General features: G+C 38.4%; 2 protein-coding genes across 9 annotated transcripts in view; one reads left to right on the top strand and one right to left on the bottom strand.

The window, feature by feature from the left end:
• SPATA17 (spermatogenesis associated 17) overlaps positions 1 to 12,390 on the bottom strand; it is a 248,621-nt gene extending 236,231 nt beyond the window's left edge. For all 5 annotated transcript variants that reach the window (XM_012187039.4, XM_012187041.5, XM_060396033.1 and 2 more), the window contains exon 1: positions 12,277 to 12,390. In XM_012187039.4, coding sequence (XP_012042429.1) covers positions 12,277 to 12,344 — 68 coding nt within the window. In that variant the 5' untranslated portion in view covers positions 12,345 to 12,390. The remainder of the gene's footprint in view (positions 1 to 12,276) is intronic.
• A 275-nt stretch (positions 12,391 to 12,665) lies between these two features.
• Positions 12,666 to 27,291, top strand: part of GPATCH2 (G-patch domain containing 2) — a 201,487-nt gene continuing 186,861 nt past the window's right edge. For all 4 annotated transcript variants that reach the window (XM_042257084.1, XM_060396031.1, XM_004013599.5 and 1 more), the window contains exons 1-2: positions 12,666 to 12,817; positions 25,638 to 26,357. In XM_042257084.1, coding sequence (XP_042113018.1) covers positions 12,762 to 12,817; positions 25,638 to 26,357 — 776 coding nt within the window. In that variant the 5' untranslated portion in view covers positions 12,666 to 12,761. The remainder of the gene's footprint in view (positions 12,818 to 25,637; positions 26,358 to 27,291) is intronic.

The following is a 27,291-nucleotide window of genomic DNA, read 5'->3' as shown; positions in this document are numbered from 1 at the left end:
ACTGAGAAAAAGCGGGAAGTTTCCAGTCACTTCATCATCAACTAGAAATAAGTATTATAACCCTGTATAACACTATGTGCATATATATCATTAGTGGCCAGAATATAACTGACAATAATTAAAAAATTAAAAAAATGTGTGATTAAATATTTTTCCTTAATATGCATAAAATCTGCAATTTATACATCAAAATACTGTGTCTGACCTTAGCTATTGAATAAATGCTAAACTAAAAACCCAATACCTTTTGCTTCTCATTGTCATTTAACTTGTAGCTATTTCAGACATTAGGAATAAAATTCCAGTATTAGCTGTCAACCCACTCCAGTATTCTTGCCTAGAAAATTCCATAGACAGAGGAGCCTGGTGGGCTACAGTCCATGGGGTCGCAAAGAGTCTCACATGACTGAGCAGCAGGCAAGACATGGCATGGTTATAAGACATATTGATGTCCAAAATGATTATTTTTTCCATATCACTTCACTATTGGATCTTAAGGATTTCAAACTCCTTAAATGCAGGAATCATGCTTATTTTCTACTTTGGGTTCTGATTATTACCTATGTTTCTAATAAAAGGTCAGTTACTACTGACTGGATAATGAGAAATAGGACATTTTAGATGGTACAAGTTCAATAATCATAGGTTACAAACACACTGGGATTATTATTATTTTTTTTTTCTGGCTGCATGGCATACAGGATCTTAATTCCCCAAACAGGGATTGAAATTTTCCCCCCCGGGACCCCTCTCCCCCCATAGTGAAAGCAGTGGTAACTCAGAGTCCTAAAACTGGACTGCCAGGCAGTGTGTTTAAGAGTTAGTCACTCAGTCATGTCCGACTCTTTGTGACTATTGACTGTAGCCCATCAGGCTCCTCTGTCCATGGAATTTTCCAAACAAGAATATTGGAGAGGGTAACCATTCCCTTCTCCAGAGAATCTTCTTGACCCAGGGATTGAACCTAGGTCTCCCATATTGCAGGCAGATTTTTTTTTTTTTACTTTCATTAACAGTTTTCATTATAGCTCTTGTTACTATTATTACCTCACAGTCCAATGAATCAGGGGTTGCTAATACATTAGCAAATTTTTTCCAGCTGCATGGCATGCAGGGTCTTAGTTCCCCAATCAGGGGTTGAATTCATGGCCCCCTGTAGTGAAAGCAGTGTGAGTTCTAATAACTGGACTGTCAGGAGTGTCTAGCATTAGATCATCGAGTAGGAATTATCATAGCTTGTCATGTAGATTTATACGTTAGAGTACTTTTAAAATATTTTATATTTACTTTTCTTCCTCCTCCTTCTCACTTCACTAAAGAAATCAGCAGTAGGCAAGGAAAGCAAAGATCTTTGTGTGGTGGGGTGGGAGGAAGGGGAGGACCCCATGGCTCAGCATGGAGTATCAGAGCCTGTGTGGGGTACAATGGGCATCCACACGGAGGGGCAGCCTGGGGTATGAGGTCCCATCTGAGTAAGGAGAGTGTTCCCATAGAGAAGAGGGCGTGGCTTTAGGGTGTTGAGGAAGGGTGAAAACGGTGTACACATGGAAGATCACCAGCACAGGGAATCAGAGACCAAGAGTGATGAAAAGGTATCCAAGTTAGCTGGGAACTGGCAGTTCAGCACGGAGAGGAAGCCCTCACACAGAGTTAAAGGTGGTATCCCAAAAGAGGAAGTAGTTACGTGACAGGAGTTTGATTATACACAGAGGGATTATTCAAATAAGTGAATATGTTAAAAATAACAAGCCAGGTTTCTCAGTTAGAAAAGGGGGAAAAAATATTAGAATGAACTCTGTAGTGCTGGACTTGAAACAGAATTGTTAACATAAACGCATGGATTCCAATAGCCACATGGATGGATTAATGGATACATCTATCAACAGCTACATATCTAGATAAAGTACAGGCGTAAACTCTGTGCTAATGCACGCATACACATATTTTCTATCTCTGTCCACCTGACAAGGCCTGAGAGCAGCAACGCCCAACGACACAGGCATCTACTAAAACAAACAAGAGGTCCTTGAAGAAATGAGATAACCCCAAGATTGGGACAGGAAAAGTAAAAGCTTAGCCTCAAAGTTTTTTGTGTGTCAGAAAGCAGGAGAATATTACCATGATCAGGACACAAAAGGAAGTGGCTCCCATTAGACAAATCTGGGATAATGCTAGCATAAAGACAGGTAAGGGTAATGTGGTCTAACCCATGGATTAAAATAGGAACACATGAGTCCATAATGATATAAATAAGAAAATAAGTAAATTGAAAGTTAGAAGAGGAACAGAATACATTTATAGCCTCAAATCAATTGCTTTTAAACAATACCTATTACAAATAATTAAAAAAGAATGTCACAGTGGAGAAGCCTAGCAGACAAAATCTTAATGACATTATCCAAATGTACTCCATCAGTAACTGGATGAATCAAGATGATTCAGTACCTGATAGATGTACTAAGAAGACTATAGCATCACTTCTGTGATATTTCTGCCATAGGTTCAGTTCAGTTCAGTCACTCAGTCGTGTCTGACTCTTTGAGACCCCATGAATCTCAGCATGCCAGGCCTTCCTGTCCATCACCAACTCCCGGAGTTCACTCAGACTCACGTCCATCGAGTCAGTGATGCCATCCAGCCATCTCACCCTCTCTTGTCCCCTTCTCCTGTCCCCAACCCCTCCCAGCATCAGTCTTTTCCAATGAGTCAACTCTTCACATGAGGTGGCCAAAGTACTGGAGTTTCAGCTTCAGCATCATTCCCTCCTAAGAAATCCCAGGGCTGATCTCCTTCAGAATGGACTGGTTGGATCTCTTTGCAGTCCAAGGGACTCTCAAGAGTCTTCCCCAATACCACAGCTCAAAAGCATCAACTCTTCAGCGCTCAGCTTTCTTCACAGTCCAACTCTCACATCCATACATGACCACAGGAAAACCATAGCCTTGACTAGACGGACTTTAGTTGGCAAAGTAATGTCTCTGCTTTTGAATATGCTATCTAGGTTGGTCATAACTTTTCTTCCAAGGAGTGTCTTTTAATTTCATGGCTGCAGTCACCATCTGCAGTGATTTTGGAGCCCAAAAAAAATCAAGTCTGACACTGTTTCCACTGTTTCCCCATCTATTTCCCATGAAGTGATGGGACCAGATGCCATGATCTTCGTTTTCTGAATGTTGAGCTTGAAGCCAACATTTTCACTCTCCTCTTTCACTTTCGTCAAGAGGCTTTTAGTTCCTCTTCACTTTCTGCCATAAGGGTGGTGTCATCTGCATACCTGAGATTATTGAGATTTCTCTCGGCAATCTTGATTGCAGCTTGTGCTTCTTCCAGCCCAGCGTTTCTCATGATGTACTCTGCACAGAAGTTAAATAAGCAGGGTGACAATATACAGCCTTGACGTACTCCTTTTCCTATTTGGAACCAGTCTGTTGTTCCATGTCCAGTCCTAACTGGTGCTTCCTGACCTGCATATAGGTTTCTCAAGAGGCAGGTCAGGTGGTCTGTATTCCCATCTCTTTCAGAATTTTCCACAGTTTATTGTGATCCACACAGTCAAAGGCTTGCCATAGGTACATACCCTGAATCTACTGGAGGAAAAATTAGACAAATCGAAACTGAGGGAAATTCCACAAAATAACTGACCTGTGATCTTCATAGGTGGCAAGGTCATGAAAACTGAAGAAAAACTGAGAAAATATTCTATATTAAAGATAACTAAACAGACAAAACAAGAATTTTTGCTATAAATAACACTATTGGGACAATTGGCAAAGATTGAATGGAGTCTGAAGATTGGACGGTAGAAGTGTACAAATGTTAGTTTCTTGATTTTGATGGTAGTACTGTGATTATATAGAAAACGTACTTATGTGGAAAAAGAATTTGGAAGGCAATGGGCTATCAGATTGCAACCTACCCTGATTTCAGTCAGTTCAGTTCAGTTACTCAGTCGTGTCCGACTCTTTGTGACCCATGGACTCAGCATGCCAGGCTTCCCTGTCCATCACCAACTCCTGGAGTTTACTCAACCTCATGTCCATTAAGTCATCCAGCCATCTCATACTCTGTCATCCCCTTCTCCTCCTGCCTTCAGTCTTTCTAGCATCAGGGTCTTTTCAAATGAGTCAGTTCTTTGCATCAGGTGGCCAAAATATTGGAGCTTCAGCTTCAGCATCAATATTTCAAATGAATCTTCAGGACTTTAGGATGGACTGGTTGGATCTTCTTGCAGTCCAATGGACTCTCAAGAGTCTTCTCCAACACCACAGTTCAGAAGCATCAATTCTGTGGCACTCAGCTTTCTTTATGGTCCAACTCTCACATCCATACATGACTAGTGGAAAAACCATAGCTTTGACTAGACAGACCTTTGTTGGCAAAGTGATGTCTCTGCTTTTAATATGCTATCTAGGTTGGTCATAACTTTCCTTCCAAGGAACAAACATCTTTTAATTTCATGGCTGCAGTCACCATCTGCAGTGATTTTGGAGTCCCCCATAATAAAGTCCGTCACTGTTTCCACTGTTTGCCCTCTATTTGCCATGAAGCAATGGGACCAGATGTCATGATCTTAGTTTTCTGAATGTTGAGTTTTAAGCCACCTTTTTCACTCTCTTCTTTCACTTTCATTAAGAGGCTCTTTAGTTCTTCTTGGCTTTCTGCCATATTTAGTTTTTGTAAGAAGTCTCTCTGTACCGTATTGTAAGTTTAATGTGAGTTTGAGATTGTATATACACACACATAGACATAAAAGAAAGGCATCTCAATAATGTTTTAAATTCTTCAAATACTTTTCATAGTTTAAAATATATTTTAAATATTTAAAGTAGACTTAAGAATAAGGAAAATTATCATGGATAAGGAGAACCATCTTATAATGATAAAAACGTTAATTTATCAAGCAGATTTGATATTTTTAAAGGCATATACAACTATAATATAACTTTAAAATATATGAAGTAAAACCTGACAAAACTAAAGGGGACATAGACAAATTTAGTTTGGAAATTATAGTGGGGAATTGTAACATGTCTGTCTGAATAATTGATAGGACAGCTGTCAAAACATGAACATTTATCAGCCAACCTAATCTAATTGACATTTATAGAACACTCTACCCAGTAATATATATTTGGTATATCTTCAAATTCACTGATCTTTCATTTGAAACATTTTAGTCTGGTATTAAGTCCATTTAGTTACTGCTGGTACCAAGACAAATTTCTGATTTTTAAAAAATGTGTTTTCTAATCTGACATTTTACCAAATTCATCTTATTCACAAGATGGTTTTTTAATAGATTATTTTACATCTCAGTTTTATAATTTCATGATCTATAACCAACTTTTATTCCTTCCCTTTCAATACTTACTCATTTTTTTCTTTTATTACAGTATTGACTACTATTTCCAGAAAAAACAGTTCTAAATAGTGGAACTATGCAAATCAATATGCATTTTTCTCTTGCTTTTGAATGAAATCTATATTGTACACAAGATGTTGGCTCTTGGTTTTAGAAATATATTCTTTATTACTAAGCACATTTCCTTTTATTTCTCTTTTACAAACATTTTTAAACACTTAAGAACTTTATCTGAGTGATGGTTACACAGATATACATATATGTAAAAGTTATTGAGCAAAACATTTATAGCTTACGTACTTCATTAAATGTATATATCAAAATGTTAAGAATCTTTATAAAGAAAGGACAAATACTCAGATACTAAATTTATCAACTGCCTTTCTTATACCCACTGAGTAGATCATATATCCTTTGATCTACTTTGATCTTAGATCATATGATCCTTTCATCATATATCCTGAGCAGATCATTTTATCCTTTGTCCTCCTGTTGTGACTGCCTAAATATTATGAATTTACTGGGTGTTAACTAATCTGTCAAACAATTATTTAGTCTTCTTAGCTGACATGTCAATAGGTATTATTGTCTCTCTCACAGATGAGAAAACCGATATCAAAAGTGTTTAAGTAAGGTAAGAGCATAAGTTTAAGAACTTACGTTTAAGTCTAAAGTGACACAGAATTAGGATTTTAACTCTTCCTGCATGCTGACATAAATCATTCTTGCATACTTGGCAGAAGCCTTGCTAAATGTCACTGGTCAGAATAGAGTATAACTGAACAGAAACAACCAGCAATTAATTAGAATCAGAGGAAGAAACTCATGTCTATCTGATTAAGCTATTATTTATTTAGGTTACTAGGACCAAGATGATTGTCCAAAGAAAAGGACACCAAAACAAGTAATCAATCAGACTAAGAAGGCAGTCAGGAAACTTTGACCATGTTGTAGTTAAAAGCAAATTAAGTTCATGGGAAGAATGGATTCCAGAATCAGGCCAACTTAAAGAACATTATACTTTAGGTTGACACAAGGTAACGAAGTCCACTCTAATCACTGGTCTTGTACTGGAGAGTACTTGCCATATCAGGTGTTTTCCTTTCCTCAAACTGACCTTCGAAAGGCAGGTTAGGCTTCATGTATTTGATGTACTTACTTCCATGCTGGGACTTGATTTAAAGCCCTCATACTCCAAGCATGGCTTCCCTGATGGCTCAACAGTAAAGAATCTGCCTGTAATGCAGGAGACATGAGTTCAATTCCTGGGTTGGGAAGATCCCCTGGAGAAGAAAATGGCAACCCACTCTAGCGTTCTTGCCTGGAAAATTCCATGGACAGAGGAGCCTGGAGGGCTACAATCCATGGGGCCACAAAAGAGCTGGACACAACTCAGCGACTAAACAGCAAGCAATCCAAGTATAACTTTGGACTGAGATAGATCAGACTTCATTAGATCTTTGTTCTTACTGAACAAGTAAATTACACTTTAAAGATTTCATTTTCCTCCATTGTAAAGTAGGAAAAATAAAACCACTTCATATTATTGTGAAAATCAACATAATATTTGTGAAAGTATTTTCCAGAGTTCTCAGCACATAGCATATATTCAACCCCATTTATTTCTCTTTCTACTCTCTCCTCTCTAGCCTCGTGCACTCCCCATGCCCCTTTTAAGAGGGTGAGAGACCTGCAAATTTGACAGCTGACCACTTGGTCACTATAGTGTCTCTACTAAACTTCCAGCTCTCTTCCTGAGCACCTGCTTTCTCTATATTTCCCTACACACACTTTTCCCTACAGCTAAATTAATAAAAAGATATTTCAACATCTATTAGGTTAATTTCTGCTTATATATCCTTAGAAAACTATACACTGGAGTGGGTAGCCACTCCCTTCTCCAGGGGATCTTCCTGACTCAGAGATCAAACTCGGGTCTCCTGCATTGCAGGCAGATTCTTTCACTATCTGAGCCACTAGGGAAGCCCACATACAGTTGCAAACTATTTCAAATGTTACTTTTTTTATATAAGCAAATTCGACTGAAGTTTTCATAACAAGCAAAAGAGGTCACAAAGAGTTAAACTAATAAATGATGTAATTGGAGAAGGAAAGCAGAAGGAAAAAAAAAAAGAAAACAAATCAAAATGCTTTATCCAATTTAAAAACAAGTCCAAGTTTTCTTTATCGACAGAGTCAGATCAAGTCACTCCTCTATCAAAAATCCCCAATGACCTCCTACCTTAATCAGGGTAGAATCCAGTATCTTTACTATGGCTTAAAAGCCCCAAATGATCTGGCCTCCAGCACTGTTTTGCAACACATATATGCAGGCTTCTGACAACAGGGGTATAGCAGTTAATATTACAGCTCCTGAAGGCTGGAACATCTCTTAGATCTCTACCTAGTAGGCCTGCTCATCCACTTTTATTAGGACTCTGTTCAAATATCTCCTCATCAGAGGAGCCTCATCACCCACTCTATTTAAAACAGGATATTTAGTTCACTTCTTGCCTACCTTGCTTTATTCTTTGCTATTATAATCACCCTAGGCAATGGCACCCCACTCCAGTACTCTTGCCGGGAAAATCCCATGGATGGAGCCTGGTAGGCTGCAGTCCGTGCTAAGGGTCTGACACGACTGAGCGGCTTCCCTTTCACTTTTCACTTTCATGCATTGGAGAAGGAAATGGAAACCCACTCCAGTGTTCTTGCCTGGAGAATCCCAGGGACGGGGGAGCCTGGTAGGCTGCCGTCTATGGGGTCGTACAGAGTCAGACATGACTGAAGTGACTTAGCAGCAAGATAAAATATTATATGTAAGTTTATTTATGTTCTGTTTACCTCATGACTTTTTTGTTCACTGCTGTATCCTCAATACATGGAACAGTCCTTAGCACATAGTAGGTGCTCTGTCAGTATTTAATTAATCAGTGAATAGTTAATTCATAGACCTAGTACTGAGAATCTAGGTAGAGTGCATTAAGTCCTCATAAGAAATGTTCATGTTAAAAAATAAGTTTCTTCTGAATAATGTTAAAATTTAAAATAAAATAAAACATAGCTTACACATGAAAACTCATGACAGAGGACAAGAATTACAAAGTAGCTTAACATAGGGTGATGGCTTTATATCAATATGTGCGTATACATATAGCTGAATCACTTCACTGTACGCTTGAAACTAACGCAACATTGTAAATCAACGACACTCCAACATAAAATGAAAAATTAAATTTAGCAAAAGAAACTAACTTAACCCATCACAAATTTCCTGGATTCTAATTATTTAAAACCTTAAAACGTGCTGCTTGTGAAGAGAAATACACAAAACAATATGATTAACTCGTTTCCAATTAAGGAGGCTCAACATTGAGGTTACAAGTTGTATGTAACTGCATTAAATTTTCTTAAAGAAATAATAAAAATAATTTTTAACAACTGCAAGTGGGATTCAAAGGTGTAATATTTTGCACATCAAAAAAAGAAAAAAAAAGAGAGAGAGCCAATAATGAAGAGAGATGCACTAGAATACATATATAATCTAAATAATATGACAGAAAAAGATAGCACACAGTGGAAACTCGGTGGAATTAAGTGGAAGTGGGACATTTTGAACTCATTCCTTTTAGTATTTGACACATTAAATAAGGATATGGGGGAAATGAACTATGATTAATGAACATATCCCAAACTCTTTTTCCCACAAATAGGACAGTATAAATGATCAATAAGTCACAAAGAAATCTCAGTAGTTGGGAAAATTAGGAATGAAACTGGGAAGTAATAGTGAAAGTTGAAAAAAAAAAAAAAAGGCCAATACTTAGACATATAACAACTGGGTATTATCTTCGTGCTGTTCAGTAACATCCTAGACAGGATTTTTAGCCTCTTTGATGAGTAGACCACCAAATAAGAACACCCACAAAACGTTTCTTGTGGAGAAACTTCCCAGAGGGCTTGGGTGGGTCTGAAAATGCACACCTTTGCATACCCCTAGCTTTCTCATTGTATCAGCTACTACCATACTTCTCCCAGGTGGCGCTAGTGGTAAAGAACCAGCCTACCAATGCAGGAAATTTATAAAAGACACAGTTTGATCCCTATGTGGGCGAAGATCCCTGGAGGAGGGCATGGCAACCCACTCCAGTATTCTTGCCTGGAGAATCCCACCGACAGAGGAACCTGGTGAGCCACAGTCCATAGGGTTGCACAGAGTCAGACATGACTGCAGCAACTTAGCAGGCACCATACACCTCACTTCTTGGAGTTCCAAATCTTTCCCCTCTGTTAGGCAGAGAAGATTGTCTCTTCCTCAGTGGACACCCAGGCCCTGGAGGATTTAGGCACTAATCTAAGCACTTAGTCATAGTTTATTTTTCCCAACAAAGTCATGTTTTAACTTCAGAGGCAATCTGGTGCCAGCTCTTAAACACTTTTGCCACTGTCTTGTTACCAACAGAGAAGGAAGACATTAAAACAAGCCAAGAAGAATTAAAATGGTTTCCTCCCGCTCTGTCGCTTATATGATAATAGATTTGGCCAACCACGTGCTTAGGCCGTTTGGACTTCTGGATCTTGGTGCTTCTTGCCCCTTAATTCATCAAAACCAGTGTGGTGTGAAGAAAATCTTGGCTAGGGTGGTAGTGAAGAGCATAGGCCTTAGAGCTGGGCTTTTGGTTTTGAGACTTAGCTGTATGACCTCATATGAATTACTAATCTGTCTGAATCGCATTTTCCTTGCCTTGTATAAAGAAGGAATAAACATACAACTTGTACAGATGTTTATGAATTAAATGATAGGCTCATACACCTTTTTTTTTTTAACAATGTCTTCCTTCTTATGCAAAATGGGGCCTGACAGGAACCTGTGTGAGAAATGCAGACATGCTGGCCAAAACTGAGACCCAGAGAATCAGAGTCTGTATTTTACCAAGACCCTCAGGTGATTCTGATGTACACAGAAGTTTGCAAGCAACTGATCTGGTCAATAACACAGGGGAAAAAGAAAACAATTTCTTAAGAAAATTACCTGTTGATTTTTTCATATGTTAACATTTTATATGCGTTTTTCTTCTATGCTATTCAATACCTTGTTTTTTTTTTTTTTTAACTAGGCAAACTTGGGAATTTCAATTCCTTCTTTAAAGACTTTCATTCATATTGAAAACATTAATATTAATAATAAATCAAATAGAAGAAAAGCCAGCCTATTCTTATCATGGCTTTTGTACAGCCCTAGCTTTTTACCCAGGCAACCTCAAGTTTCAGGAAAATGTACATATTTTCAAAAGCCAGGAGATGGGGACAAAGATTAACACTGAAATCTGTAGAAGAAGTTGTCTGCTCGCAATTCTGTGACACTTCACCAGGCTTTTCTAGAACACTCTTCTCAAGCTCTAAAAATACAGATTAATACATTAACTTGTAAATCTGTGAAAACCAAATGATTATTATACAGAAAAGTTCCTAGTGCAATAAAAATTGTTAGTCATTTCCCTTCCTGTTTATGCTTACTCTATTGTATTTATCTTTTAAATGTCTATATTCCACATTAGGTGGTGAACATCAGAGGGATGAAATTTATTCTTTTTAGATACGTATATCATATCTTCATACATACCTTTAACAAACACACACACATACATACATACATATGTCATATATACCTTCAACATAATTTACCTATTACAGATAATACAAAATCTCTGTTTAGCTCTTTTTAGTACATTTAGGTAAACCAGGACCAATGACTGAGTGAAAGATTTATTTATTGACTTATTAGACAAATGATTATTGTGCAGCAATTAGGTGCCAGAAACTAAAATAGACACTGGAGACAAAAACAATGATAAGCAAAACCCCCACTTCTAGTTATAAAAGGGATGATACTTATATCCCTCATATATTATCTCAATGGGAATGTAAAATCGTGATAAGTGCTGTAAAAGAGGCACAAGGTACTCTAAGAATGTACTGAAAGAAAGTGAAAGTCGATCAGCCAGGTCCGACTCTATGACCTCATGGACTATATAGTCCATGGAATTCTCCAGGCCAGAATACTGGAGTGTGTAGACTTTCCCTTTGCCAAGACTTCTTTCCTACCCAGGGATCGAACGCAGGTCTCCCGCATTGCAGGTGTATTCTTTACCAGCTGAGCTACAAGGGAAGCCCAAGAATGTAGCAGAGGAGATAAATGTTAGAATAAGAACAGCTCAGCAAGACTGTCTTCTTGGCATATTTTCTATTGGTCTGGTGTGTCACTATATTCTACCAATGTCCTTTTCACTTTTTTGGAACTTCTCTTAGCTTAGAAAATGTCCTGAGGCATTGCGTCCAGAAGACCACTGTTCAAATGAACCTTTTGTAGGATGCTTAGGTGTAGAGATGGATAGGGCCGCCAGTGTCTTCTTCAGCCCTCTTAACAAATTGGTATTATCTTGTCAGAATAGTTTACATACTGCCACTCTGGGAAGACAAGTGAGTCATAGAACAGTTGAGTTCAGCGACATTCGTGACATAATGGAGGTAGATGGGGGACACTCCGAGCTCACCCACCTAAGGAGACAGGGTGAGCCCAGTGAGGCCATCAAACTTTCCATAAGAGGACACAGGTTTCATCCCATTGTGGCGTGATGATGCCAAAGGAAAGCACTTATTGTACAATTTTATTTCTACTGGAATTTTACTTAAATTATCTCCAGATGATAACCGTGGCCCCCTGCATCGGGAATCCCCCTGTTTGCTAACACTACTTTCAAAAATTCGTGATTCTGTTTGCAGACTACCAACGAGGAAGAGAAGTGAGGGGTACTCAGTGAGTTAGGAAATGAATTCACAGGACGTTCCTGCTGAGGAGTAACGGGCTGGGGGTGAAGCCAGGCCTTTTCGCGCTCCCCTAATTGATACCCTACCTGTTCCTGTAGTAATACTGCTGTGCTATACTCTTCGACCGGGCTTGCAGCCTGGCTAACGTGGCCATAGCCTCCGCTCGCCCGCTGCACCTCCGGAGTTACTCTCGGTCTCCTAGGCAACCGGGCTAAACCATTACCCAGATCTCGGGGATTCAACTTTCGTTGACTTCACATTTTTTTCCTCCCACACTCTTTCAGTGTCCGAAACACCAGAAAGAAAAACTAAGAAACGTTGATAATTAAAGATTTCAAATTATTGACCCCTCTCCCTTCTCTGAGGAAAAAAGAGGAGATTTTCAGAGAAAGAAGCAGTGGAGGTGGGGAGGGGAACTAATGGTTGCTCCCAGCTTCCGTTTTCCGCCTGCTGTCGGCTTCCGGAAGCTCGGCTCAAAATGCTGAACTGCTCCTGGGAAGTCGCTGGTGGTGCGGTAGTTGGAGTCTGTTCTCGGGCCTGAGCCTCGAGGCCAGGCTCTTGGGTGTCGTTAATGTTCGGGGCCGCCGGGCGCCAACCGATCGGAGCTCCAGCCGCCGGGAACAGCTGGTGAGGCTGGCCGCCCTGGGGATGGGCGATCCGGAAAGGGTGTGATGGCCGGGGGCCGCTGGACCTGGAATGGAAGGGGGAGGGAGTTGTGATGGATGATCTGAAGACCTTTAGGCCTTGCTCTCTTTTCGTTCCTGGGATGGACGCAGTTTAAGGAAGGCGTGGAAGTGTGTGCTAAAGATTTGCGAAGGAATACAGTCAATGCTTGCTGATTGCTTGTCTACTACGCCACAATAATGTAGGAGGAAAGCTTTCTGTACGCCCGGAGCAATTCATTTCTTCGTTGACTGTTGACAAGACGAGGATTACAGAAGAATCTATCTTACTATAGGCATTATTTCCTCATTTTCCTTTTTAAATTTGCAAGATTGTACCAGGTGTTTTCGAAGATCAATTCCCAGAAATCTAGACTTCTGGAAGTTTAGAAGTGGAGGAGACTGCCTTCCTACGCCCCCTCTTTTGGAGTAGGTGTAACCTACCAGTTTCTGTCCCTTGAACCTTCCATTCTAGTTCAGATGAGATGTGCATGGGATGTCCCCTGAGAACTTAAAATGTCAGGGTTAAATTTAGGGTTCGACTGCAGTATTATACCGCTAAACCACTTTAGAATAATAAGCTGCTTTGACTTGGCAAAGTTCTTTAACAAATTGCTACGTTTTATCCTTATGAAGGGCCTGTGATAGGAGATTATCACAGGCACAGAATGGTTAAGGGACTTGTTCAGTGTTGCCATGCAGGCTTTAGCCCTAGAGCTGGAAGTTGGGTTTTGGATTCCTAGTTGAAAACTATTTCTACTCCTGTTTTTCTCACAAGACGTTTTCCTCCAAGACAAGCAGTGACACAAACAAAATTTCCAATGACGTTCTCAAACCATAAAGTTGAACAACAGGTGAAATGCAGCTGAAATGTGTCAGTCCATTCCTAGATTCTGCAGCAAATGAGAATCTGAGGGATTCTAGTAGTTAGTGATCTCCAAGAAGTTCTTTTGCATCATCTATCATTGAATAAAGAATATGTTGCTTAAAATGTTTTGAATGAGATCAGATCGTTCTGTAGTTGTTTTTATAATGAAAAGACTTGGTTATGCTCCTTTGACTTTTTTTTTTTAGTTGAAATATAGTTAATTTACAATATTGTATAAGTTTTAGGTGTTCAACACTGTGATTCAGTATTTTTACAGATTGTACTTCATTAAACATTATTACAAAATAATGGAAATGGGGCAGATTAGGGGTATGAGATTGAGATACAAGCTACTGTGTACACAGTAGATAAGCAACAAGGATACAAGGTATAGCACAGGAAATTATTATCTTGGTTATGCTCCTTTTTAATACATTTTCCTGTGAGAAAAATAAGGAGCACTTTTTTTTTTTAAAGAGCATTTTATTTTAATGGTAATTAGCATAAAATAAAACGCATAGTTCTTAAGTGTTTAGTATTTTTAGTTTTGGCAGTTGTATATACTGTGTGACCACAACACAAAGCAAGATATAAGACGTTTCCATCATCCCAAGCACGAGTCCCTCTCCAGATTACCTTTCTTAATGTTTCACCATTCAGCATCTTTTTAAGAAGGGGAGACAAAATGTGCCGTATAGATTGGTCTGCTCTTGCTGTAGTGATTACTGATTTGTAGGATAGATGACAGTTTAATGGGAAAATATGACTGCTTAAACTCCTCTTCCTCCTCCTATCCAAATCATGGTTAGGTCCCTCTTTGTAAGGGAAGATCCCTTTGGAGTGGGAAATTGCAACCTACTCCAGTACTTTTGCCTGGAAAATTCCATGGACAGAGGAGCCTGGGGGGCTATAGTCCCAAGGTGTCACCAAGAGTCAGACATGACTGAACACACAAACACACACATACACACACACACACACACACACATCCTTTTTGTGATATAGAGAACTTTCTTTCAGTTCTCTATTTTTCTTGAGATGAACTACGTCCTTTCTTACGGCATCAGAGTATAATATAGTGCCTAGCATGTTATTAGTGTTTTGAATAAAATTCTTGAATTATGCCTGATTTGACAGTGAGTGTTCCAGAAATTTGGATCCTATATTTTCTAGTTTATCTGTGCAACCATCTTGTTATTCAGACTTTCTTAATGGAATTTTCTTTTTCATTCATTCATCAGACATTGACTGTACTAAACATGTGAGTTTTGTCCCAGTGATGACATCTCAGTGCCAGTCAGGATGCTACTTAGTCGGTGTAGGTAATTGGTGCCAGCTTTTGTGTATATATGTCATCTCATGTATTGGGTTGCCGAGAAGTTTGTTTGGGCATTTTTCTACAGTGTTAGGAAAAACCTGGACAAACTTTTTGGTCAACCCAATAAATCTTTTGAAATAGGTGCTGTTATTCTTTGCATTTTAGAGATGGCAAGACAGGAGCAGATATTGTTTAAGTATTATTAACTTAGCCAAGCATCATATTTGCAGTATGATTCTAGTATATCTGGGCTTCCCTTGTGACTGAGCTGGTAAAAAGAATCCGCCTACAATACAGGAGACCTGGGTTCGATCCCTGGGTTAGGAAGATTCCCTGGAGGAGGGACACTTCCAGTATATCTAAAAAAAATTTCTTAGTTATCCTGCTGTACTGCCTGTGCATCTGAATGAGATACCATATCACAAGGAGTCTATAAACTGGAAAGGATATGCACAGGTTTGTTAACTAGGCCTGATATAGTTAACTCCCACCTTGCCTTCAGCCTTTTCTCCAGTGTCTAGGTTAGTTTTTCAATTTTTAGGCACCATCTGCATAAGTGTAGAGGATTTCTCTCTTTCTTAATCTTTTGTTAAAAAGTAGAACTGGTATTTTAGAAGTTAAAAGCCTAAGGAAGAAAAGCTTTATACAGTTAAAAAAAAATCCTATGATTATTGTGTGTGTCAGGAAATATGTTTTTTGTACAAGTTGTTTTTATAAGTCTTGATAGTTCATATTTTTATAAAATCTTTATAGCTGAAAGTATCTGTCTCCCCTTCCTGCCACCTCATACACATTTTTGAAAGTAGGGTCAAAGAGTGAAGTAAGTCAGAAAGAGAAAGACAGATGTTGTGTATTAATGTACACATATGGAATCTAGAAAGATGGTATGATGAACGTATTTGCAGGGCAGCAGTGGAGACGCAGACATGAGAACAGACTGTGGACACAGCGGGGAAGGAGAGGGCAGGATGAATTGAGAGAACAGCATGGAAACATACATGACCGTATATAAAATAGAGAGCTGGGAGGAGGTTGCTGTGTGACACAGGGAGCTCAACCCAGTGCTCTGGGATAGCCTGGAAGGGTGAGATGGAAAGGGAGATGGGAGGGTTTAGGAGGGAGGGGACATATATATACCTGTTGCTGATTCATGTTGTTTTATGGCCAAAATCACAATATTGTAAAGCAATTATCTTCCAGTAAAAAAAAGAGAAAGAAAGTAGGGTCTAAAAGTATCTCTTTCGGCACTTGAAATGTTAACCTGCCTTTTCAAAATTGATTTATTTAATGAACAAATCACATTTAGAATTTGACATGCTGTTACTACTTTTTACTTTATTAGTAAATTTTATTTAAAAGTCAACTTTTGAGGGTTTTGGAAAGATTTTAAAGTTTGAACACAACAAAAAAGTTAATTATTGATAATGGAATTATCAAATCATTATTGATGTATCAAGCTGTACTATCTATTTGTTTCACATTATGTGTCTTTGCTTTAAATATAGCCATTACAAATAAACTATATTGATTCTGGACCTTTTATGCTATAATTTCATTTCTGTTTGGTATTTTCATTTTCTTTAGGTCTGGAAAACTGCATAGTGGAAACTTTAGGTCTGGAAAACTACTTTTCAATAACTTTTTTTTATCTGACCGTTTGTTTTGGAGTCAGTTTCATACTCTTAGATTTGTCTGAATTAGTTTGGCATTTCAATTTGAAATCTGAATTGTCCAAATTTTCAGCGAAGTCATATTTTTCCTTTGTTATTTACTCATTCATTTAGTCCTTGATTGATTTGTTCACCTAGGTGTTGTTTAGTTGCTCAGCCTTGTCCGATTATTTGCAACCCCATGGACTGTAGCCTGCCAGACCCCTCTGTCCATGTGATATCCTACGCAAGAATTCTGGAGTGGGTTGCCATTTCCTTCTCCAGGGAATCTTCCCAACCCAGGAATCAAACCCAGGTCTCCTGGCGGATTCCTTACCTAGACTTTTTTTTAAAACATCTGTCAAGCATTATTTTAGGTACTTGTAATTAATATTCAGTGGTCTCATTCTCATTCCTGTTCTGGGAATTCAGAATATGTTATATATTCAAAAGTATTGAGTAGTCACCATGTATGACCAATGCATGAGACTCATTTCCCAAATCCTAGAAGGTTGCCTAACTGTTTATTATATGCTATGAACATTATTAATATATTATGAATGATTTTTTAGACTTTATTTTTGTTTTAGACTTTGACTTTCTCTCACTTAGGCAGTTTTTTATTCAACAGTTTATATCTCAAAAGTGAATACAGTGTAAGGAAAAAAGTTTGAATAACTCCTGAAGTCATTAAATGAAGAAAAAGAATCAAAAGAATGATCTTCAAATTTAAATAATGAAGGAGCGGTCTTATTAAATCACTGTTTGGAAAGTTGAGTTAGAAAATCACTATGTGAAAATAGAATTCGTTGTTTTTCTAAAGCCTTCCATGTATGATCGGTTTTTTGTCTTGTTGGCAGTAGGGTAAGGAGGAAGGCAAGGTTTCTGAGGGTTCCCTTGTGACAGAAATGACAAAGTAGCAGCTGCCAGCAGTGCCTCCAGTTGAGAGCAAGTCAGTAGAACTTTTGCTCCCATCATGGGAAATGAGTTTTTCTGTTTGATGGCAGATCTTGTGACTCTTTACTTGGAAGGATGATATCCTTACTTTTCTATTTTTTTTTTTCTTGTATCTGTGTATTATTAGGATAGGAATAGGTCAAACACACAGCATTACTTTTTTTACTAAGGGTTTTTTTTTTTTTATCAAAAATCTTTAAAGAAGTGCATGAATTTCTTGAAATTCCATGCAAGATTTTTTCAAGTGTCTGTTATCTTCCCTCTCTCCATCATTCAGAGAGGTTCAAGAATTCAGAAAGGTTGACAGTCTTACCTTTTATTATGATATACTCAGTGTTCATAGTATAGTTTGTACCTTAAAAGAACAATGATTTGATTTTTTCAGTAACAATTTCCTCTTGTGTGTAGAGGTTGTTAAAAGATGAAATAACTGCTCTCACACTTAAGTACTCATTCTTATCCTCCAAGAATCCTTACAAGGTACGCATTATACACATTTTCATGATGAAGAAACAGAATCAAAAGATAAGTAATTTGTCCAAGGTCCTATAACTGATGAATGTAGTATAATTTAACTTCCAAATTCTTGCTTTGACTCTTAAAGCTCATGTTCTTTGCAGTTTTCTCCCAGCCGTTTTCTCCCTCTAGAGAATTCTATTCCATGTTTATTGTCTGGTGTCAATATAACATTATAATTAATTATATGCCTGTTTCAAAATAAGGTAGATTCCTCCCACGCCATGCTACTTTTTTAAAAAAGAGAAAAAGTTACTTATGATTAATGATTTTATACAAATAGGTCATGGAGAAGGAAATGGCAACCCACTCCAATGTTCTTGCATGGAAAATCCCATGGACAGAGGAGCCTAGTGGGCTACAGTCCACGGGTTCGCAAATGTCAGAGACAACTTAGCAACTAAACCACCACCACCACCACATATAGGTCAAGGAATTTCTAAGTTAGTCCAAGTGTTTCCATTTAATGTTAGAATTACTGTTAATTTTTTTGTCCTAAAATACATAAATAGAGAAAATTGAAGATATATCTCTTAATAGGTTACTAGACTGAGATTAAGACTTATTTTAACAAATAATATTACCTTTGAGGAAGGAAATCTATAAATCCCTATGAGCAGCAGAAATCTTAGTCAAACTTTAGATAATTCTTAGGAATCCTATTTTGTTAAATCAATCACAAAATTCAGCCCTTGATGTATGGACTTGCCAGGTGCCTCATTGGTAAAGAATCTGCCAAGCAGTAGATGCAAGTTCAGTCCCTGAGTTGGGAAGATCCCCTGGAGAAAGGTATGGCTACCTGTACCTTTATGGGTCCAGTATTCTTACCTGGAAAATCCAACGGACAGAGATGCCTGGCGGGATACAGTCCATGGGGTTGCACAGAGTTGGACACGACTGAGCGACTAACACATTCACTTGTGTTTTTTTCCATGCTATTTTTTTCTCTTCTGGGAATAGTAGTTATTGCTTAATACAAACTTCCAAAAAGTAATAGCCATTGACAAAATAGTTGTTGGTTATTGAGGGGCATTTGTTTTCTGGGCTTTCTTGGTCTTCAACTCCTGCTGTGCTTTCCTGTACATTATTGACGCCGTTTGAGCCCCTTTGTTCGTTTGTCAACTTGTCAGTTCTTCAAGGGCATAGGAGAGGTAATTTAGAACTAGGGCAGCTTCCTCACTTTTCTACCTTGAACCAAAAACAGTTGTCAAAACCCTTAAACTGAGTTGCAGGGTTTTCTACATTATCTGATCTTCCTCACTGCAGATCAGTGGTCCCCAAACTTCGGGGCACCAGACACTGGTTTTGTGGAAGACAGTTTTTCCATGGACTTGGGGAGGGAGGCCTAGGGGGAATTGTTTTGGAATGATTCAAGCACATTACATTTATTGTGTACTTTATTTCTAATTTAATGCTGCCACTGATCTGACTGGAAGTATTGGTCCGTGCCCAGAGGTTGAGGACCTTTGCTCTAGAACATATGTTTTTTTAGGAAGGTGTTTTTCTGAATTAATTAGAACTTGGTGTTAAAGGAAACCAGTGAGAGCAATTGACTCATTTAGTGGATATTTAATGTTGCCTGGAGGTGGACAAACAAATAAGCAAACTTGACCTTTGGCCAAATATTCTTGTGTAGAACGGGCATATCAGATTCTGGATTGATTATACATTTTAGATTGCTCAGCATAATCTAATATGACCTGAAAAAACAAAATGCTTATCAAGTCATTTCCTCTGATAAAGTCCAACTTTATATAAGTAATGGGGCTGTAATTTTATTCTGTTCATTTGAGCTAGCTGATTAGTGAGCTGTTCTCTTAGTCATTATACTCAGTGCAAACTAAGCCCAAAAGATTTCATTTCCAGTGGGTCCCAGATGAAGAGAAATTGTTTTGTAAATGTGAATACAAAACTTTCAAGTTAGCTAAGTGGTGATTCACTGGATTTTACTATAATTCAACCTTTAAAACTATGGTTGCTTAATAAACAGATTTTTGTTCTGGAAAGTTCCATATTTCCAGTGTTCACCTCCATTAGGAAAGGACTTTTAAGAAAATATCTTTAGGATAGCATGTTTCAGGGCAGTGGTCTTTAATAACTGCCAAGGCAAAGGGAAGAAAGGGGCTACTGACCATGTGATGGTCTCTTATAATGACTTTTTCTGTGAAGCTGGTTGATGCCAGTTTTACCTGAGAGATGTGAGTGGAGCAGCTTGACCAACTGGAATAGTACTGGCTCATTTACGGAATTTTGATTGAGACTGACTTGCAAGACTGGTGAGTTGACACTAAAGGGGAAAAGGTGATTTGAACTCTGAATGTCACTTAAATTTGTTTTTTCCATTTATTTATAAATTGTTGTTCTTTTTTTTTTTTTTCCTGAAAAGGTTTTTAAAGTAGTTTTAGTTGATTGGTGTTTGAACCACATGATGGAATACGTTAGATTCTTCTCGTTAAAATATTTTTTAGTTTCTCCTGAGAAAATCAATATAAGATCAGATAAGACTGGCACAATTTTAATAATGTTTTAAAGTGTGCTCTCATTTTTAGTAATACTGTTGGTTATATTTTGTTAAATTACGTTAAGAGTAGTACTAATGAATTAATTTAAATGAAATTAGTTGAATAGTATCAAAATTTCAGTGGATTAAGTCTCTTGTGCTAATCATTTTATAATGTTAGGACCATTACATTTTCTCTGCCGAAGTAAAGCACTAAATTACTATTTAGAACCAGTCTTTCACCCATCATAAGGAAACAATTTCTTTAAAAAGTAAGTTCCTCCAGAATCAGATGATACTGAGTCTTCTTTCAGACAAAGAATCTTTATTGTATGATATGTTACACTGGCTTGTTGTTTGATGTTCAGTCGCTTAGTTGTGTCTGACTCTTTGTAAACCCATGGACTGCACCACACCAGGCTTCCCTGTCCTTCACCGTCTCCCAGAGCTTGCTCAAACTCAGGTTCATTGAGTCAGTGATGCCAATGGACCTCTCTTTAAGAATTTTCCACAGTTTGTTGTGACACACACAGTCACGGGCTTTAGTGTAGTCCGTAAAGAAGAAGTAGCTGTTTTTCTGGAATTCTCTTGCCAGCCAGATGTTCAAGCTGGATTTAGAAAAAGCAGAGGAACCAGAGATCAAATTGCCAGCATCCGCTGGACCATAGAAAAAGCAAGAGAATTCCAGAAAAACATCTACACTGGCTTACAGTGAGTTATTTTAAAGGATTGCAGTATTGTTTTCAAAGATAATTCTCAGACAACATTTCTTCCAAAGAAGTAATGTTAAAGGAAAAGAACAAAATACTCTTTGCAATAAAGGGAAAACAAAAAAGCAGTTATAAAAACATATAGGTATTGGAAAAAAGATCCATTTAGCTTATCAGTATAGTTGGAATTTTAGCCCTTGTATTGGCTTACTACTCGTTTCTCTGTGATGCATATTTCTCTTCACGTTCAGTGTTCTGAAACCCCAGTACTATACAGAACCTTTTTAAAGGAAAAAAGAAAAAAATGTTAGTGCCTGGAAAATCCCGTGGACAGAGGAGCCTGGTAGGCTGCAGTCCATGGGGTCACTAAGTCAGACATGACTGAGCGACTTCACTTTCACTTTTCCTTTTCCTGCACTGGAGAAGGAAATGGCAACCCACTCCAGTGTTCTTGCCTGGAGAATCCCAGGGACGGGGGAGCCTGGTGGGCTGCCATCTATGGGGCTGCACAGAGTCGGACGCGACTGAAGCGGCTTAGCAGCAGCAGCCTGCAGAGTTCATTTAAAATCATTGCTGTTGTGTCACTGGGTCACGTCTGACTCTTTGTGAGCCAGTGAACTGCAGCACACCAGGCTTCCCTGTCATCCTCTACCTCCTGGAGTTTGCTCAAATTCATGTCCATTTAGTCGGCGATGCTATCTGACCATCTCATCCTTTGCCATCCCCTTCTCCTTTTGCCTTCAATCTTTGTCGGAATCAGTCTTTCCAGTGAGTTGGCTCTTTGCATCAGGTGGCCAAATATTTATTTGAATCACCATGTCTTTGAAAACTATGTGTCTCTATAGACTTTCTGTTTACTCATTCAAAATGTCAAAGGAGACAGATACGGAAAATACAAACCCACATTAACTGGAAGACAATGTCCTGTTACTTAATTGCTTACAGAATGCATTTTACTGAGGTATCATTGATTCTTTGAATTCAACTCACTCTCTCCACCCTAATGCGCTTATTTAAGTCTGTCATCCCCTTTTTGTGTTCAGGAGAATATAATGCTTAACTGTGAGTCATCAGCTTTCTATAGATACATATTAAATCTGTCCCTATAATAAATAGTATCTCCTGCTACTAAATCAGTCATAAACAAAAATGCAAACTGTCTACTGAAATTATGGAGGTGTTCTTGCATATAGTTAGGTGAGCATTCAGGCTCTGGAACCAGATTGTCATAGTTTGAATCCTGCTTTTCCCACTTCCTGCATGTGTCACTTCGGGCCAGCTGCCTTAAATCTCTGTCTCTGAGTATTTCATCTCCCACCTTATAGGGTTATTACGTGAAAATGAAATGAGGTCCAGTAAGTTGCCTACATATGAACAAGTTCATTTCTGAGAGTGTGTTCATAAGTCAAACAGACTTAGCGTAGGTACCTAGCTAACCCAATCAGCTGTATGGTACTGTACTGGAATAGATTTCCAGTGCTTTTTACACAAATAGTACACACAAAAAAACAAAACATTTTAAAATCTTACAGTACAGTACCTTGAAAAGTACGCTAGTACCAGCTACATCACTGCTGCTTTTACACTTGCTTCTGAACATCGTGTGCTTAAAACGAAGATACTATAAAACACCATACAGTGATGTACACAAAAGCACAACTCCTTGTAAAGGATGCACGCACATGGCAATGTATGCCAGACGTGAAGTAACTCGTGATTCGCCAGCCACGTGAACACACTTTTGCATCTTTGAAAGTTTGCAACTTGAAGATTTCGTATGTAGAAGACATTCTGTAATGCATATGAAACACTTAGAAATGGGTCTGGCACATAATAAGTACTCAAGTTTTAGAAACCTTATATGTACCTCATATGGTAAGTGTTAAATCCAGTTGAATCACCTGTGTGTTCATTTTCAAGCTATTGTCAAAAGGAAAAGACCAAGTTGAAAGGTGTTTAAGGGATCTTGTGAGAGCCTCAAATTATGGACTATGAAGACTATGTATAGACCATAGATCAGCAAAACTATCTGGCCATCACTTGGTTTTATAAATAAAATTTTATTAGCACACAGTTATACCCATTCATTTCTGTATTCCTGATGATTGTTTTGGGCTTACCATGGAAAAAGTTGAGTAGTCGTGACGGAGACCTAATGGCCTACAGAGCTAAAGTGTTTTCTACTGGGTCCTTTATGAAAATGTGTCTTGCTCTTCTTGTTCAGTCGCTGAGTCGTTTCTGACTCTTTGCAACCCCATGAACTACAGCACGCCAAGCTTCCCTGTCCACCAGCTTCTAGAGTTTGCTCAAATTCAAGTCCACTGAGTCAGTGATGCCATCTAACCATCTCATCTTTTGCTGCCCTCTTCATCTTTTGCCCTCAGTGTCAGGGTCTTTTCTAACAAGTCGGTTCTTCACATCGGGTGGCCGAAGTATTGGAGCTTCAGCTTCAGCATCAGTCCTTCCAATGAATATTCAGGACTGATTTCCTTTAGGATTGACTGGTTGGATCTCCTTGCTGTCCAGAGGACTCTCAAGAGTTTTCTCCAACACCACAGTTCAAAGCATCAATTCTTCGGTGCACAGTTTTCCTTATACTCCACTCACATCCATATATGACTACTGGAAAAACAGGTTTGACTACATAGACCTTTGTTGGCAAGGTGATGCTTTTTAATATGCTGTCTAGATTTGTCATAGCTTTCCTTCCAAGGAGCAAGCGTCTTTTAATTTCATGGCTGCAGTCACCATGCACAGTGATTTTGGAGCCCCCCAAAATAAAATCTGTCACTGCTTCTACTTTTTCCCTTTCTATTCACCATGAAGTTCTGGGACTGGATGCCATGATCTTAGTATTTTGAATTTTGAGTTTTAAGGCAAGTTTTTCACTCTCTTCTTTTACCTTCATCAAGAGACTCTTTAGTTCCTCTTCACTTTCTGCCATTAGAGTGGTAGCATCTGCATATCTGAGGTTGTTGATATTTGTCCCACAAAGCGGAAAGTGGAAAATAAGCCCACCCCTGCTATAGACTCCAGAAAGTCTATAAACCTCTGTAATGGAGAATATTTTGATCCTAGGTGCTTCTAGAACTCAGTTTAAGAAATAATTGTTAATGATCTTCATAAGAAAGGTGCATATTTGAATTACCTCCAATGTTTCAAAGATAAAATCATGTGTCTGCGTCCTGTATCTTACCAACTTAGAATCTTTGAGAGTTGGGTTTGGAAAGGACTGATGTAATTTACAAGAGTTCCTAAAGAATACTGATGTTTATCCTTGCTGACTAGTGGATGATTTTCTCACGTAGTTCAGTGTTTTGGTCTCTGCTTTTTAAGGCCTAAGCAACTGCTTCAGGTTGATTGTAAACAAATTATGGGCCATAGTAGACCAGTGGGGCTCCAGGTTAAACATGAACATAGTTTCTGCTTCATTGGGTTGTGAGATTAGCCAACGGCTTCCCTAGTAGCTCAGCTGGTAAAGAATCCGCCTGCAATGTGGGAGACCTGGGTTCAATCCCTGTGTTGGGAAGATCTCCTGGAGAAGGGAACAGCTATCCACTCCCGTATTCTAGTCTGGAGAATTCCATGGACTGTATAGTCCATGGGGTCGCTAAATGTCGGACATGACTCAGCAACTTTCACTTCACTTCAAATATATGTCCTGTGTTTGGTTAAATTTTCTTTTCACATGTATTACAAATCTTGAATGTACCTGCCTGCCTGCCTGTCTGTCTGCCTTGCATATCATGGCAGTGCCTGAGTATAGTATGTGGTGAGTAGAGGATTGTATGTTTCCTTGTTTCCTTAGAAATTGGCGTGTGTGTGTGTGTGTGTGTGTGTGTGTGTGTGTGTGTGTGTGTGTGTGTGTGTGGTGGGGCAGCAGAGGATTGAGAAAGTTCTCTCTACTCTTACATCTGCTCTAGAAAAACTGGCACTAGGAAAAGGACAGCTGTAGACTAAAGTATGGAGATTTAAGGGGAAATAACTTTTCCATAATTGGACAATAAAAACGTAAAATTACTGAGCTCTTTCATTGTGGATATTATGCTTACTCTATCTTGAAGTAATTTCTATGTTTAATGAAAGAACTTATACAAGAAAAAGCTTTAAAATGAGTCAGAATATTTGGAACTGTATTTTCTTGAATAGAAAAACTAAGTAGCTTTTAAATATTTCTTTGTAATAAATATTAATTCTAGTCAGATTTAGTGTGAATTGTGGTTAACTCTGACTATTTATTTTTTTTCTCTCCTTAAAAAAAATGTAGGCATTTCAGTCGAACCATGGAAGAACTGGTTCATGACCTTGTCTCAGCCTTGGAGGAGAGCTCAGAGCAAGCTCGAGGTGGATTTGCTGAAACGGGAGACCATTCTCGAAGTATCTCTTGCCCTCTGAAACGCCAGGCCAGGAAGCGGAGGGGGAGAAAACGGAGGTCGTATAATGTTCATCACCCATGGGAGACCGGTCACTGCTTAAGTGAAGGCTCTGATTCTAGTTTAGAAGAACCAAGCAAGGATTATAGAGAGAACCACAATAACAATAAAAAGGATCACAGTGACTCTGACGACCAAATGTTAGTGGCAAAGCGCAGGCCGGCATCCAACTTGAATAATAATGTTCGAGGGAAAAGACCCCTCTGGCATGAGTCTGATTTTGCCGTGGACAGCCTTGGGAACAGGACTCTGCGCAGGAGGCGGAAGGTCAAGCGCATGGCAGTGGACCTCCCGCCGGAGAACCCCAACAAGCGGACAATGACCCAGCCCCTGGAAGGCTTCAGAGATCAGGACATGGACAATGACAACAGAGCTTACCAATATCAAGAGTTTTCCAAGAACAAAGTCAAAAAAAGAAAATTGAAAATAGTTAGACAGGGTCCAAAAATCCAAGATGAAGGAGTAGTTTTAGAAAGTGAGGAAATAAGCCAGACCAATAAGGACAAAATGGAATATGAAGAGCAAAAAGTCTCAGATGAACTCATGAGTGAAAGGTGACTTTTCTATTCTCTAAATATAAAAATATGTCTCCAGTTTGTGGTTGATTGTGTTTCGGATTTTAATTGATTCTATTTGAAAGTGATTATAAGTTATAATAACAGTAGTGATACTACTGTTTAACCACAGTTGTGTTTACTTATAATTTATGATGTTTCACACAAAGCAAAATTGCTTGTTTGATTTATACCAAGTCTTTTGATTGTGTCCTAATGACTTAATTTTCAGCTACAGAGAGAAAAGGAAGTGGATTTTCAATGGGAAAGAATGCTTTTGAATAACAACACATTTATAACTCTTAGCATTGCATGTATGATTATTTATTTGTGTAATTATAGAGCTTTAGCTGTTGGTACTTTGTAGTGTCATTATCCATCCGTGTATTCTAATTTCTGAGAACCAAACCTTGATACCACTTCACAGTGTGTGACTAGATATTTTAAGAAGTCTGTAGATTGCTAGGAATTCTGATCACTTATGAATTGTAAAACCCAATATATAGTCCAGAAACTCCTGACCTTGCTTTTAGACAAATGGGAGCAGGAGCGATCTTTTGGCAGTTAGTCTCATCAATCCATTCTAGAAAGCAGGTGTATCACAGTGAAGAATTGTTAAGGACTGTCTTGACACCTTCAAAAGGTAAGTGATCACTTTTCTTTTACACAGAACTAATGTTACCTATAGGAATGAGAAAACAGTGACCCTGTTCATCCTTTTAAGTGTATCCTTAAAATCAAATGCAAAAGTATGATCAAGAAAAAATATTCTTTAAAAATGGTCTGGAAAGGGTATTTGATTTTTAGTTGGTAGGATTGGCATCATTTTAATAATGCGGAGTGTGAGCTATGGATCTATCTATATATATATATAATTTTTTTCTCTCTTGTAACTGTGGTTACAGATCTGAGTAGGACCTAGTATAAGTTTGTA

The sequence above is a fragment of the Ovis aries genome, chromosome 12 (assembly GCF_016772045.2).
Source record: "Ovis aries strain OAR_USU_Benz2616 breed Rambouillet chromosome 12, ARS-UI_Ramb_v3.0, whole genome shotgun sequence".
Lineage (NCBI taxonomy): Eukaryota > Metazoa > Chordata > Mammalia > Artiodactyla > Bovidae > Ovis > Ovis aries.
Note: the sequence above shows the minus strand (reverse complement) of the source record. Positions and strands in the feature narration are given on the sequence as shown.